The sequence below is a fragment of the Stegostoma tigrinum genome, chromosome 5 (genome assembly GCF_030684315.1).
Source record: "Stegostoma tigrinum isolate sSteTig4 chromosome 5, sSteTig4.hap1, whole genome shotgun sequence".
Classification (NCBI taxonomy): domain Eukaryota; kingdom Metazoa; phylum Chordata; class Chondrichthyes; order Orectolobiformes; family Stegostomatidae; genus Stegostoma; species Stegostoma tigrinum.
In genome coordinates this window covers 23,582,535-23,598,091 of record NC_081358.1, presented here as the reverse complement: position 1 = coordinate 23,598,091, position 15,557 = coordinate 23,582,535, and the positions used below count along the sequence as shown (strand labels likewise).

The 15,557-nt window shown below is 36.3% G+C and overlaps 1 protein-coding gene across 1 annotated transcript in view; it reads left to right on the top strand.

Moving 5' to 3' along the window:
- LOC125452104 (uncharacterized) overlaps positions 1–15,557 on the top strand; it is a 462,089-nt gene that overhangs the window by 327,138 nt on the left and 119,394 nt on the right. The window contains exons 23-24 of the mRNA XM_048530109.2: positions 7,899–8,066; positions 13,748–13,857. Coding sequence (XP_048386066.2) covers positions 7,899–8,066; positions 13,748–13,857 — 278 coding nt within the window. The remainder of the gene's footprint in view (positions 1–7,898; positions 8,067–13,747; positions 13,858–15,557) is intronic.

The window sequence follows — 15,557 nt, the reverse complement described above, 5'->3', positions numbered from 1 at the left end:
TACATGAATGTTTCCAGGGATAAAAAACTTCAGTTATGAGGAAAGAAGAAGGCTAAGAGTAAATCTGGTGGAAGTTTCCAAAATCACAAGGGGTTTGGTTAGAGTAGATAGGGAGAAACTGTTCCCACTTGCAGAAGGATCAAGTTTGAAGGGCAACAGATTTAAAGTGAATTACAAAAGAAGTAAATGCAATAGGAGAAAAAAGCTTTTTAGACAATGAATGGTTCAGGCCTGGAATACTCTGCCTGGAAGTGTGTTGGTGTCAGGTTCAATTGAGGCATTCAAGGGGAATGAGGTGGTTATTTGATTAGAAACGATGTACAAGTATACAGATCAAAGGCTGGAGAATGGAATTGAGTCATGAAGCTCATTTGGACAGTGACTACATACACAATAGGCCTAATGGCCTCCTTTGTGCATTATCACTCCTGTAATTCTGTGAAATATGTAGCACATTAAGGGGTTGAGCCAAAGATGGTAAAGAAAATAACAATATTAGAAATGGAGATTAGAGAATTGCAGGAAAGGATAGAGAGAATAAATCTATGATAACATTGATAGTCAAGATGACATGTTACAGAAAATAAAAAAGCAAAACTAATAGCTCTGTTCTTAATGCACGTATAACTAAGTAAATCTACTGTCGATGCACACTGAAGTAAATAAATCTGATAGCCATTGTGTGACTGGGTCCTGCAAAATGAGGGGTATATCACATTCATGAAAAATAGTAGTTAGGTAAAAGTGGAGTGGTAGCACTGTTACTCATGGATGGCATTAGTGCTGTAGTTAGATATTACCTTGGTTCAGGAGATCAGGGTATAAAATGAATTTGGGTGGAGATGAGGTACAGGAGGGGAAAGAAATCACTAGTATGACTGGTCTCAGAACCCCTAACAGTAACCACAATACAGGATGAAGTACACGAAAATACGAATACAATATCGGGTACCTGTTATAAAGGGACAGGTGTGAAATTAATCTGCACATAAACTGGAAAAATGACATTGGTAATGATAGCTTGAAAGAAGGGTTTACAGAATGCTTTTGTGATGGCTTCTTAAAGTAATACATTCTGAAAAAAAATCAGAGAGCAGGTTATATCAGACTTACCATTGTGCAATGTGACAGGATTAATTAATGACCTTAGAGTGAAGCCACACAGTTAGCAGTAACCACAATATGATTGAATTTTACATTCAGTTTGGAAGGAAAAGGGTGGTTCCAAGACAGAAGTAGCAACATATATTTAAGGTGATATTTCAGAATACTCAGAATAAGTGTTTTTTCCAAATAAAAATAAAGGAAAATTCTATGGGGAGGACCCACTAGCATGATTAACTAAAGAGGTTAATGAAAACATTAATGCACAGAAAAAAATATATTTACAAAGATTATAATAAGCAGCAGAAAATGAGTTAAGGATTAATTAGCAGAAAGAAATTACATTATGATAGGAAACTTTCTAGGAAATTAAAAGCAATAGCAAGATTTTCTGCAGATATTTAAAAAAGAAACCAATGAGTAAAGTGAGCATTGGTCTCTGGGAATGAGAATGGTGAGTTAATGGTCAATAATAAGGAAGTGGATGAATTACAGAATCACAAAAGTTTTACAGTGCAGAAGGAGCCATTCAGTCCTTCATGCCTGCACCACTGAGCCTATAAATGGTGCTTAGATTTCTAAAAGGTATTTGTTAAGGTGCCACGTAAAATGTTAGTGTAAAAAGTAGGAGTAAAGATTGTAAAGGGTAACATGTTGACATGGATGTAAGATTGGATTGCTGACAGAAAACTGAGGGTAGGCATTTATCACTTTCTGATTGGCAGGATTTAATGCATGGAGTTCACAAGGGTCTGTGCTGGGACCTCAATTTTTTAGATTTTGTAACAATGATCTGGATGAGGGAAGTGAGGCAGGGTTAGCTAAGTTTAGGGATAACATAAAGATAGGTGGGAAATTATGTTACAAAGAGGTCATAAGGAGTTTGCAGAAAGATGCAGATAGTCTAAGGAAGGGTAATTCAACCTGTAACGTTAACTCTGATTTCTTTCCACAGATGCTGCCAGACCTGCTGAGCTTTTCCAGCAACTTCTATTTTTGTTTCTGATTTACAGCATCTACAGTTCTTTCGGTTTTTATGAAAATTAGAATGTTATGTTCAGTTTTACAGAATATTGGTGAGATCACACCTCAGAATTAGTCTAGATTGATACCTGGGCTGAGTATCTTATTTTATAAGATGGCTGGACAGGCTAGTCTTGTTTCCAGTAGTTTGGGAGAGTGCTTGGTTGACTTTGTTGATGTATGAAAGATCCTGAACGATCTAAACAAGGTGGACATGGCAAGAATATTTTCTCTTGTGGCTTTGTCCAGAACTAGGGACGCTGTTTAAAAATTAGGAGCCACCATATTTGGTCAGAAATTAGGGCAAATATTTTCCCGCAAGAGGGTTGTGTGATTTTTGGAAGCCTTCACCTCCGAAGGTGGTGCTGGCAGGGCCATTGAATGCTTTGAAGGTGAAGGGACATCTAAGTGGGTTTTGTACCATGCCAAGCTTTACTGGTGACACTGCTGAAGTGGATAAAACAAAATTTAGCTTTTGATCATTTTGGGGAGACCAAGAGAAACCAGAACCCTCATCTCAAATACATCAATATAATGGGCTATTGATCTTTTGGTCTCTGCTGTGACCTACATTGAGGTGTCACCTTGTTGCTTGCGAGGCACACTGACACTTCCAAACACTGCACCATTTTGAATGCAACAGAGTTAAACATTTGGAGTGAGTAGCTCAACGGGTCTATTTAAATGATGTCTGAGCCTTAAGATAGTTGTGACTTCTTCATTTGTGAGATAGAAGCTGTTCAGCTGTCAAAAAGGTGATTTTATTTTTTCATTTTTGCAGTCAGTTAAATGATAGGTGATTGTATTCCTTGAGAGGTTAAGAGGTATTATGGTGTATTCAGGATTCAAAAGGAACCACACAATGTATAATATGATAAGTTCGGAAAAAGTGAATCAAAGGAATTGAATATATATTTGAAAGAGTTAAATTCAAAACTAATTTGCCGAAACAATATGCCAGTGAGAAAATGGTCAATCTATGAAACAGGCACCCTAGGGTGACGATGGAAGCAATTAATATTGATCAGTTGAAATGTAAATCAGATTCCTTTTGGAAGATAACATTTTCGGATGCAGCATATCGATAATTTGAGATTATAGTGTGGTTATGCATCATGCTTGGGAGAGACAGGTAAATTTGAGACTAAGATTCCCAAAGCTTCCCATTACAGAGGGTTTGTTGTATACTAATTGATCATGATTGATTGTTATGACCAAGCAACAACACCATTATACTTGTATTGTGCAACTACTATTTATTCTGAACAGTAGATAAAATATAGATGAACTTGTTGCAATTGTTTTTTTATTATCTGCCATTCCTGTCCTCATATGTATGTTTCTTTAAATAAGATTTCCAAATGCCATTTCATGTCTTCTGCACTACTGTGCGTACTTTGACTATTTATTTTGAAAATGACATTGAAACATTATAGATCCCCAATTTTAATACTTCCGTGAGGACTTTGCGTTTAAAAGGCACCAGAGATATTTGAGTGAAGACTCAAACAAAACAGCAGCATGGAGAAGTAGGGCAATGAGGATAAGATGTTTGGGCTGTTCTCTGTTCGCACTCATTAGGCAGAGTTTTAGAATTAGTATGTATATGCATATACTTTGCTGTTTATACGTACATGCATACTTTGTCACACTTATTAAATGATACAGCCTTCAATTGTAATCTATGGTCAGCATTTTGTAGTGTTCACTATATTACTTGTGAAAATAACATTTTTTTAAAAAACAATTAAAGACAGATTCTGTATCGTTCATATTATTTGTTCATCAATATATTTTAGAGAAAAATTATTTATTTTTGTTTCAAATCTCCCAATATCAAAGCATTATAATTTAATATTTTATAATTCTTCTTAGACTAAAGTATGTGCATAATGTAGCACCTTGTTACTTCTAGACAGCTTATGAAAGTGTTTCAGTCTTCACAATTAGATTGGGTTTTATAATATACCCTTTCAGGGATCTACAATGAAGCACCTCTGTCAACCTTTATTCTATTCACAGCTCTGGCAGCTGTTTGAAACAAAAGAAGCTACATTTAAGTAATCAAAATATCTGTATTGCTTGGCCATTTACAGTTCCCTATCAAGACATAGAAAAATGTTAATTTTAAAAGATTTATTTTATGACCTGTAATTACTGTCATTAAGAATGCTCTGGAGACTAACATGGAGCTTTGACTGAAATTTAGCTTGACACATTCCATAATTAATGCTGAATTAACATGCTACATTATGTGCCAGATAAAATTATTTTCCTTGCAGCTAGGACTACAATTCAAAGCATAGTTGAATGGTTACACTGACTAAAATATAATGTTTCAAAAACCTGATTCAAATATATATATATATCTTCATTTAGAAGTTTTTTTCTTCTTAAATCTAAAAATGCCTTTTAGCAAAAATTGTAAATATATACACAACAGTAACTTGCAACTTTTAAATATGATTAGAAACAAAAGCTTTTAATTCTGTAAATAATATACTACATGATTTATGCCAAAAGTTCATTGTTTTAAAACATTTGTTTACAACAATGTGCCGTGTAAAAACAGCAGAATAAAGTACAACATAAACATATATGTCCGTTCATACATTAAAGCAGATGAGGAAGCACAGTAAATCACATTTGGTAGATCATGCTGTTTCAGTCAATCTTTGAAGTATCTCCAAAAATCCTTATACGCCAAGTAGAAATTGTGAGCTGCGATAAGGGTGGTTACCTTCTTGAAATTTTTTTTTCAAGAGTAACATAAGTAATTCATCGTAAGTTAATCTGATGCTGTTTATTAAATTAAGTAATTTCACACAGACACTTTTAACCACAATCAAGGCCATCAAATTTAATGTCTTCAGCATCAAACACGGAGTTCATTAAATTAATTTTAGGCTAAAATTTGTCAATTTCAGTGAGTTTCATTGAAGGCTTCGCTGTTTGAGCTCTAGTTAACTGTTTGAGCTCTAGTTAGTTATTTCATGCAATTCCTCACAACTCATCTCATTATTATGCACCATGCCTTGATGGTGGCCTGCTCATACTAATGTATGTTCAGCAACTGCAGGATTACCACTGCCAATCCTTTTAGGATTCCTGGCACTGGTGCTGTATTTAAAGCCCAGGCACCTGGTCAAGCACTGGAGCCAGGCGCTGTCTTTCAATGTGTATGTAGTGGAAGCAGACTGTAAAAGAAAACCTTCTGAGGACACATAGGTGGCAGGGGTGATATTTCATTGCAAATACAGTTTCACATTTGTAAACACATTGGGATTTAGCATCATCACCCATCTGATTGATTGTCATTGTGACTGCAGCTACAAGAATCAAGCTGCACAGGTTACCTGTCCTTACTGCCCTACCAGCTCAAAACCCTGTCTTAGGGAATTCTACTCTTCCCTAATACCTAGATTGGCATAACATCTTCTCATTGTTCAATGTGGGAATATCACGTACTGAAAAGTCTTCAAATACGTGAAAACATTCACTTTTAATCAAAAACAGCAAAATGAAGAAAAACAAAATCAAACAAAACATAGCTCCATTTGCTCAGGGAACAGAGAGAGACTGATTGCCTTTTGAGCAACAACAAATTTACTGTAAATGAATGATCATTGCATCCAGTTCACCTTGGAACCAAATTCTGTCTGGCTTGCAGTGCTTGATGACGTCCTGCTCTGGTACACTGAAAGATGCCACTCCTCCTCTTCAATGTCCTCACCTTCCTCCTCAGAAGATGGCTGCCACTCTCCCAGCTTTTCAGTGTCCATCACATCCCTGTTCGCTTTCTTCTGTCATGTTGAGTATGGTATGCTAGGATTATGCAGCACTCCATATCAGGAGAATACTACAGCATTAACCACCACACCTCCCCCCCAACCACCCACAGACCAATCCAAGCATTAAAACATCATCTTCAGCACACCTATTGTCTGCTCCACCATGACTGTGGCTGCACCGTATCCATACTCCTCCGCCTTAGTCAGGGGTTCTTAATGTAGCCATTAGCCATGTTTGCAGTGCAGTAAACATCCTTCTAAGGTATCCAACCCTTGGCATGGAGAAGAAACATGAAAGTAGTTGAAAGTATAGACATCATGGCAGCTGCTAGGGTGCTGGCTCAAACTTCTAAGATATCACAGATAACTTTTAAATTGATGGAATGAAGCTTTTTATCAGTTGATGAAATCTGCCATATTATGATATGGCCCTTCGAGTGCAATGTATGTAAAGTTAAGTGCCCTGCACCTGGGAAATTCAATTATCTCAGTGGAGACTACTACCTGAGCTGCAGCATTAACCTTGTCCTGGGGAAATGAGATCAAGTGATGCGATCTAGCACAAGCTACATCAATAACAGCCTTAACACATTTGTGAATTGAAGATTCTGAAAGCATATTTTGTCTTGAGCATCTTCTCCAGTGCAAATTTCATCTCCTTCCATCTGGCACCAGTTTTTCATGAACACAAAATTGTCTCACTGCATAGTTATTTAATGCGCACATAAATATACAACTTTAAGATTGAAAGTTGCGTTTGTTTTGCTGGCGAATCTATTTTGTTTATTACTGGCTATTCCATGTTCAGTCTGCTCTGTGCAAGCATGTCTTAACCTCCCACATATCAGTGTAACATGTCACCTACTTTATCCCATGTACAGCTCAATTTTGTGAGTTGCGATGTCAGCTAAGTAAAACGTGTATTTCTGGAATGAAAAATTTAGTCTGACCAAATTCAAATCCAAGTTTGTATCTGAAATGGGACAGGGGGAATGTTTCTGCAAAGCTTGATTTTTGGGGCCTAGAAAGGGGTTGTCTGTTATATACCTGATTGATTTATAGGATGACAGTTCATCCAGACTAAAATCACAAATAGCAATAACAATAATATTTGCTTGTGAAGATCTTTCTGAACACAATGAGTATAATTATCCCCATAAGTTACAAATAAGAAGTAAGTTTTGTCTCTCTTTATTTCCTGTTCTGATTATCTACTTCTAAATCTGCCTAAGTTTCAAATGTGGGAACTACTGAGATCCTCTTATTCAAAACTTCAGCTTTTTCCATAACATTGTAAGTTCCTATGTTCCATATAATCATGTGGTGCGTTTGCACTAGTTAGTTCTTAAGTTTGCCTCGAAAGAGATATTAATGATAGTTATGTAGCAGTTGCGGAAACACATTATTTAATTTGCAATGTATTCAAAAAATGGTGTGTGAGACCTTTTACCTAATTATAAGGTTTTAACTGGAATGGTGAAGAAAATAAAACAATAGAGTAATAATTCCATTGGGCTTGCCCCACTGCAAATCAAGCAGGAGCCGCCCAATTGAAGGATGCTAATCTAATAGCAAATTGCAGAAGGAGGGTCATTGACTTGTTTAGAGTATGCCTCTTTAACTTGCCCTAAAAGACCCTATCATGTCCTGAGAGGCCCTGAGTGAAATATCTTTAATACCAATGGGAACCATTATGCTGGCAACTTGTTAAGTCCCTTCAGAAGAAGTTGCATGCAGGTGTCAAACTTGACAGGTTCCCTTCCCAAAGGACCTCAGTGAACTAGTTTTATTTCATGAAAATCCTGCAGGTTTCAGGTCATGTTACAAATTACGAGATTTAGCGAACTCCATTTGACAGCTTGCTTTGGTGGGATTTGATCGCACAACTGCTGAATTGCAAGTCCATTACCATATTATAATGGAATAACAATTGCATTTACTCGGAAAGAATTAGCCTGCTAATTATTTTTACTTTCTCAGATACAAGAATATGAAGAGAGACTAAGAGAACTTAGTGTTCAGTTGAACCAAGCACTAAGAAAAAACAAGGAAATTATCAAAGATTTGGTCACTAAAGATGAACAGCTGATTATGTATGAAAAGGAGATGGCTGCTTTACGTGACAAGTTGCAAGAAAACATGGCGGAGGTATAGTTGTGTTTGTGCTGTTCGTGACAACAGACATCAAGTGAATAACTTGGTCTATGTTTTATGAGCTAAATAATCAATATTGTTCAGTAATTTTACAAAACTTTTGTTCCTGCTATATGCTAATAAATACTAATCAATAGGAGAACCACTTGTAAAGCAAAAGAGTTGGCTCTTTTATTTCGGTGAAATAATATGAAATATTTTTGCGTTCAAGAGAAGCACAGGTTAGAAACAAATATATATGATTCATTGACCCTTGATCACTGCAAGGACGACAGCCTTCTTTGAACCATGGTTACAGATTTACTCTTTAAGTTGTGTCTTTCGTAATATTTTTAAACCACTGTTAATAACTTCTATGTATTTCCTCCTTTTTGTCATCTTCATGCTGTCTCTGGTTGACATCAATAAATAGCCACAGCATCAACTTGTATGGGTCTGTTGCCGACACTCAGCTTGCTTTCTCACTTTTTACTACTTTCATGCACCACACAACGCTTCTGTGCAGTCATGCAGCGCAGCTAATATTAGTTTATTGATGAGTTGATTTTCCTCACAAACACTAGAGTCATTCAGTTACTTCCAAATACTTCATCTTCTTATTAAAGTTATATTCCTTGTACCTTTTTGCTGACTTAAGTTGAATGCAAAGATGTGAAACCTCAGTGTTCTGCTTGATCTGAATTTAATTTTAAATTTCCTGGCCTATCCAGCCAGAAAACTGCTTACTCCTATTAGGAATGTAAGTGTTGTGATGTTTGAGAGGAAGACTGCACATCTGCATCTCTATCAAACATGAGGTCAACACACACACACGTTTGAAGTGTTGTTATGAGTTACATAAACATTTATTAAATTGTGAGCTGATGAGGGTCAGCATAGAGTTGTAAAGTATAGGTCATGCCTGACAAATCTGACTGAATTTTTTGAAGTGGTGACTGAAGTAATGGGCAGGGGAATGAGCTGAAAAGGCTAATGGAATGCTGACACTTCTACCGAGAAGGCTGGAATACAAAGGGGTAGATGTCATGTTTCAGCTATACGAAGCTCTGGTCAGACCACAACTGGCATACTCTGACAGACCTAGACAATACTATATTAACCTTGGAGGAAATGTAGGAGAATTTCTCAGAATGATGCATGAAGCCCAAGGATTAAATTATGAAGAAAGAATACACAAATTAATGTTATAATTCCTGCAATTTTGAGGTTTATGAGACAATGTGAATTGAGTTTAATATAATGGGAAACAGATAAGGTATAGAGAGAATCTTTGTACTGTGTGTTGACTGTATCACGAGAGATGTAGCCTAAACATTAAAGTCAGTGCTTTCAGAAGTGAAATTAAGAAACACTTCCACGTGCAAATTGTGGTGCAGGTTTGTAACTCTGTTCAACAAAAAGCAGTTCATGCTTAATTAATTGTAAATTTTAAACCTATTTGCATGTTCCAAGAAATTTGTTTCAGCTTTGCCCAGTTTTCAGGCAGCAAATCAGCATAGAAACCTGGCCTCTTTTAATTAATGTGCCCAAAATAGCATATGAGGCATTTCTTGTCATGGGAGCCTTGGAGATGAAATGCCGCTGGCCATACAGTAAGACAAACATTGTGGATGACATTGACCAGGTCTATCGCCTGCTTAGAGCCTCTCATTTACTCTGCAATATTATCGAACTGCGGTTTTACTCAATTTTTCTGCCACAGAAAATATGCTCCCATATCTGAAGATCATCTTCTAGAACATAATCCTGACTTACTTCTCATCCTACACACTAGACTAACGTCAATTTGTGTAAACTCAGTTGTGTAAGTCCAACTCGCCTCCCAAAAGTCATCACCCTGACCTAGAAACGTTCCCTGCCCCAGAAGCATTAAAGCAAAATCCTTTGTAATTATTTACACAATTTCTTTTTGGATTTTATCTTTCCTGTCTATATACTTCCATTCACCCTTTTGTTTCCTAAATACTGTATATATCTTATTCTGACCTTCTATAAAGTTCTTCTCCACTTGTTCAAACATTTATGTTTGTCCTTTTCACTGCAATTTCCTCACTAATTCTCTACTATACACCTCTCTTCACATTTTAAAATTCTTCTCAGGTACCTTTCTGCTCCCACTTCCCATTCAGGCTTGATATCCAATTTCTTTATACCTATTGGCATTTCACAAAGTAATATTTACACCCCAAATTTCAATCAATGGTGTAGTATGAATACAAATAGTTGTTGATGACTGAAATTGTGAACAAGAACAGTGTGATTGCCTCTTTGATACTTTCAAACTGATGTTTAAATCACATTAGTGGACTACCAGAGAAATAATATGATGGTTGTTGTTGCATAAATAGGACCAGCTTCAGGGCAATTTGCCTATGGGTATCAAAACAATGTACGCTAATGGCAAAATATTTGGTTTAAGTAGACATTGTAATAGTAGACCATTGCACCTGTTCGACCAGTCCACACCTAGAAGAGGCACTTCCATGTAAATTTGTCCACGAAATCATTAAAACAATGGGTTTCTTGTCGGCTTCTGCAGTTCACTGCTTAACATCACTAGATGTTTACTTAACTCCTGATGTTTTGCTAAAGGATTGAGAAATAGAAGTTAGCTTCATCACTCTTGAATATTAATTTGCCCGTTTCTTTGTTTTTTTCATGAAAGTAGTGCTTTGCAAAAAATTTAGAACTGATACCCTAAAGGTTATTTTGCTAATTCTGTATTGGTTTTCCAAACCACAGTTCTCGGTTTATTTCCTGCTGATCTTTTATACAGTCTTCTTGTGATACATGCTTCAAAAGCCCCATATCTCTCTGTGGTGCAGCTTTCTGTATTCTTTCTCCATTTAAATCATGTGTTTGCTCCTCAATCCTGTCAAAGTGGATAGCGTCACATTTTGACACAAACACAGAAGTTGCTGGAAGATCTCAGCACGTCCAGCAGCATCTGTAGAGAGAAATTAGAGTTAATGTTTTGGGTCCTGTGACTATTCTTCAGAACTCTCTGTGTTCTGAACAACGGTCGTTGGACCCAAATGTTAACTGTGATTTCTCTCCACAGATGCTGCCAGTTCTGCTGAGATTTTCTGACAATTCCAGTTTTGTTTCAGATTTCCAGCATATGCAGTTGTTTCAGTTTTTTAACCTCACATTTTCCCATATTAAATTCCGTCTGCTAGATTTTTACCAATTCATGCAACATCTCTACATCCCTCTCTATAATTGCTGTGTCATCCTTACTGATTAAAACCAACATAGATTGAAAGGCAAACTTGACAATAGTACATTCATTTATCATCCAAATCATCTATATTTCTTGCAAGTGATTGTGGTCCTAGCACTGATCACCATAACACTTAATAGTTATAGATTGCCATCCTGAAAATGGCCCCATCGTCCTAACTCTGTGTCCTATTTGTTCGCTAATCCTTCATCTATGCTAAGACACAACCCCCCAATGTCATGGGTTGTTATCTATTTGGGTTGACTAGCATGCATTTTCTTATTGAATGCATTTTGATGCCTTATATCTACTGGTTCCACTTTATCTATACTACTTATTTACTTCCTGAAAGAAATCTAACAAATTTGTCAAGCATTATTCCCTCTTCCTGAAGCCATGCTAACTCTGCTTAATTACATTTGTATTTCTAAACATTAATCCGAGTACATACTTTATAATAGACTTTAACATTTTTTCAATGACAGATATTAAGCTGTCTGGTCTTTTTGTCTCCATCCATTTTAGAATTATGATGTTACATTGACAACTTTTCAATCCTCAGAGATCTTTCCAGGATTCTTGAAAGATTACCATCAGTGCATCCATTATCTCTGTAGCTACTTCTTTTCATATCCTAGCATGGGATCCATCAGGTCCAGGAGAATCATTAGCCTTTAGCCCCATAAATATCCCTGGCACCTTTTTGCAGTGATAGGTATTATATTTGTTTCTTCTCCCCTATCTGCCCCTTGACTGTTTAGTATTTTTCAAAATGCCGTGGTGTCTTCTACAAGGAAGATTGATGTAAAGTATTTATTCAACTCCTCTGCTGTTATTTGGTTCCTCATTATTATTTTCCCAACCTTGTTCTCTAAGGGGCCTATGTTCACTTTACCTCTCTTATCCTTTTTATCTATTTAAAGAAGCTCTTTTGTCTGTTTTGCTTTTACTTTTTAGTTTATCCACAAACTTTATTTTCACCCATTTTCGTTCATCTTTTGATTGTCTTTTTAAATTTCCAATTCTCTTGATTACCATTTTTTTTCTTTCGAGTTGTGATTAAACATAACTTCCTCGGCCAACAATAGATACTGACTCCCTAGAATCCTCCTTCCTGTCTGGAAAATATCTTTGTTGTGAGCATGAGCTATTTTCTTATGTCTCTGATTGGTGCTCAACGATTTTTCCTTCTTTAACCCCTCTTCTAGTCCTTTCCAGCAAACTCTGTCCTCATTCCTTTGTAATTACTCTTATAGCGTTGCTACCTGCAAGAAAAGCAATCTAAATTTTGGTGGGCCTTTACTTCCCCTACAATCTAGTCCTTTGATCCCACAGCCTGTTTAGTGGCTTTATCCTCATGTCCTTAACTTACGTACACACAGGCTTATAAATGCTCCTGCCTGGTTGAATGGGGAATAGACCCCTCATCGAGCATCATCAGCACTGCTGGTGACGCTTGGGTGCCCTTCTTGTCAATGACAGAACATAGTTGAGATTTTGAAGTTTAGAACAGTAAGAGCTTATTCAACTCTAAATTGCATTGTTTTGCAATTTTTAGGTTCATCCTGTAGCATTTTTCAACCTCTGTTTTATTCCCTCACTGGCAGCAATGTAAACACATGGGAAGAACTGAAATCTGGAATTCCTTTCTTTGAGGCATACGCAACCTAATGCTTCGGTATTATTCCCAAAATGGCTGCACTAATTTCCAACAAAAGGGAATTGAGCCAGACAACATTTTATTAAAAGAATGTGCTTATGCACCTAAAACATCTAGAGCATTTTTATTAATCAGTGTAGAAAATATTTGAGTGGCATACTGTAACCTGTACTCAGTCTTAACCTCATACAGCATTGAAATAGTTTGAAGGATCCTACCTAAAGGAATTAGGAACTACTTACAGTTTTTTGGCTAGATTATTTATCAGATTGTTGGTGCAATTCTACCTGTTAATATTTTCTTATACTTGTCTAAACATACAAAAATTTGCTTTTGATTTTGCTTCATCGAGTGTTGTAGCTTAGACTATAGTAACCTGTAGTAAAGAGGAAAATAAGACAATTTGGAGTGAAATATGTGGGAAGTTTTGGGATCATCCTTTGAAAGCAATGTTCAATTAAATTATTTTCCTATTAATCGGTGGGAAGCATTAATATGAAGAATTAAGACTGTGTTAAAGGTTGAATACTCTATCACTTTATGCACATATCTAATTAATCTAACATAAAAAATATTATTGACATCATTGTCCTGATTCAATATACATTGAGATGTGGGGAATTATTAACATTTGAATTGAAGTTCTTGTCTAAGAAGCAGGATGAAAATGGAAAATATGCAGTTATCCTTGAAAAGATGTAATCTGTATAAAGAGAAACTTTTACATGCTACAGGCAATCATGTAACTTTGAGCTTCATTCTAAAAGGCTTGACCCTGATCTATATCCACAGTTGGAGGCTCAAAAACAGGCTTTGGAAGCTGTGCAAAGAGATAATAATTGGTTCCACAAGGAAAGTGAGTTAATGGTCTCAAATGTCAATAAATGGATCACAGAGCAAGGGTGAGTACATGTTATTCTTGCAAAATCATAGATCATTGAATCTTACAGCACATGAGGACCTTCGGCTCATCATTTGTATGCCATTTTTTGAAAGCTGTCAAATTAATCCCATTTCCCTATTCATCTCCACAGTCCTGCAAAGTGTTTCTTTTTCATAAATCGAATTCCATTTTGAAAGTTACTATCAAATCTCCTTCCACCACCTTTTTTTTCAGGTAGTGCAAAGATTTGCATTAAAAATTGCCCATGTCTTCTTACTTGTTTCTTTTGCCAGTTATTACAAACCCAAAATCTCTGATTACAGATATATCAGCTACTGTAAACATTTTGTCATGATCAACTGAAATCAGAAGTCCACATTTTAAATCTATTGCTTCTACTTTTATTGATGTAGGGTATTCCAAGTATCAGAGTTATCACTGTTGATAGCTGTGCAGACATTGTTGTTTATTTAAAGTTCAATGCATAACATCCAAGCATCTTCACTATATACAAGATAATAGGAACAGCAGATGCTGGAGAATCCGAGATAACAAGGTGTGGAGCTGGATGAACACGGCAGGCCAAGCAGCATCTTAGGAGCAGGAAAGCTGACATTTCAGGCCTAGACCCTTCTCTATATATGGTTCTGGACAGAATGGTTGCTGCTGTGTGGGTGTGGTTGTTTAATTGATCACTTAATTGAAATGTCATTGTGCTCTTGTTTTGTGATTTTCAATATGTTTTCATACATCATTTAATTAGTCTGAGTGAATTGTTTCCCTTTAGTTTGCATGTAAACTAAAAAAGATTGTGCAAATAGATTAACCCCTTTGAGATTTGTAATTGTTTCGTACAAGTAATCCAGGTTTTGATTTTTAAATTTCGTATGATTATTTTCGAATGTTGATGGAGAAGAACTTGCATTTCTATAGCATCTTTCAAATACCGAAGCACTATGTTGCTAAAGAATTAGCTTTAAAGTGTAGTCAGTGTTAATATGTGCAAATACATGCAAATCTGCACATGGCACAATCCCACAATGATCAATGAGATAAGTGGCTTGTTAATTCTTTAATGCTGATATTGCGGAGGAAGTAATGATGATCAAAACACCAAGAGAAAAATTTCTTCTTCATCTTCAAATGTGCTCTAGAACTTTAGTATCCACCCAAAAGAACAGATCAGGACAAATATTAAAAACCAATGCAAAAATTGATACCTTTAAAAAATGCAATGTTCACTCAGTCTATATTGAATTGTCAGCCTAGAGTAAATACTTAAATTCTACATTTAGGCCTGAATTACCCACAACTTCATGACTAAAAAGCAAGAGTGCTACAGTCGAGACAAATTAGCACTCAACTGCAAAGACAATTGCTGGGATTATACGTCACTAAAATTACTGTAAAATTGCATACGGTGGCTTGGGTGTGAACCATCCATGTAATCATTTGGGGTGGCATTTCATAGTAGCAGCTGTGAGAACAGCACTTGTCTTATTGAAAGAGGCCATTTACAGGAATTTAACACAATTAAAAATTCAATAGGCCATTATTTTTAAAATGTCATGAGGCGTTCTCAGGGAACATGAGACACTGCAGTGGTGATTTGGCAGATCTGTAAAGTTGACAACAAGTTTTTGAGATAATTCCTTTAACATGGAATCAGGCACCTTGGCCTCATCGGAAGGCTCATACGGCACAGGCACAGCATTCAAC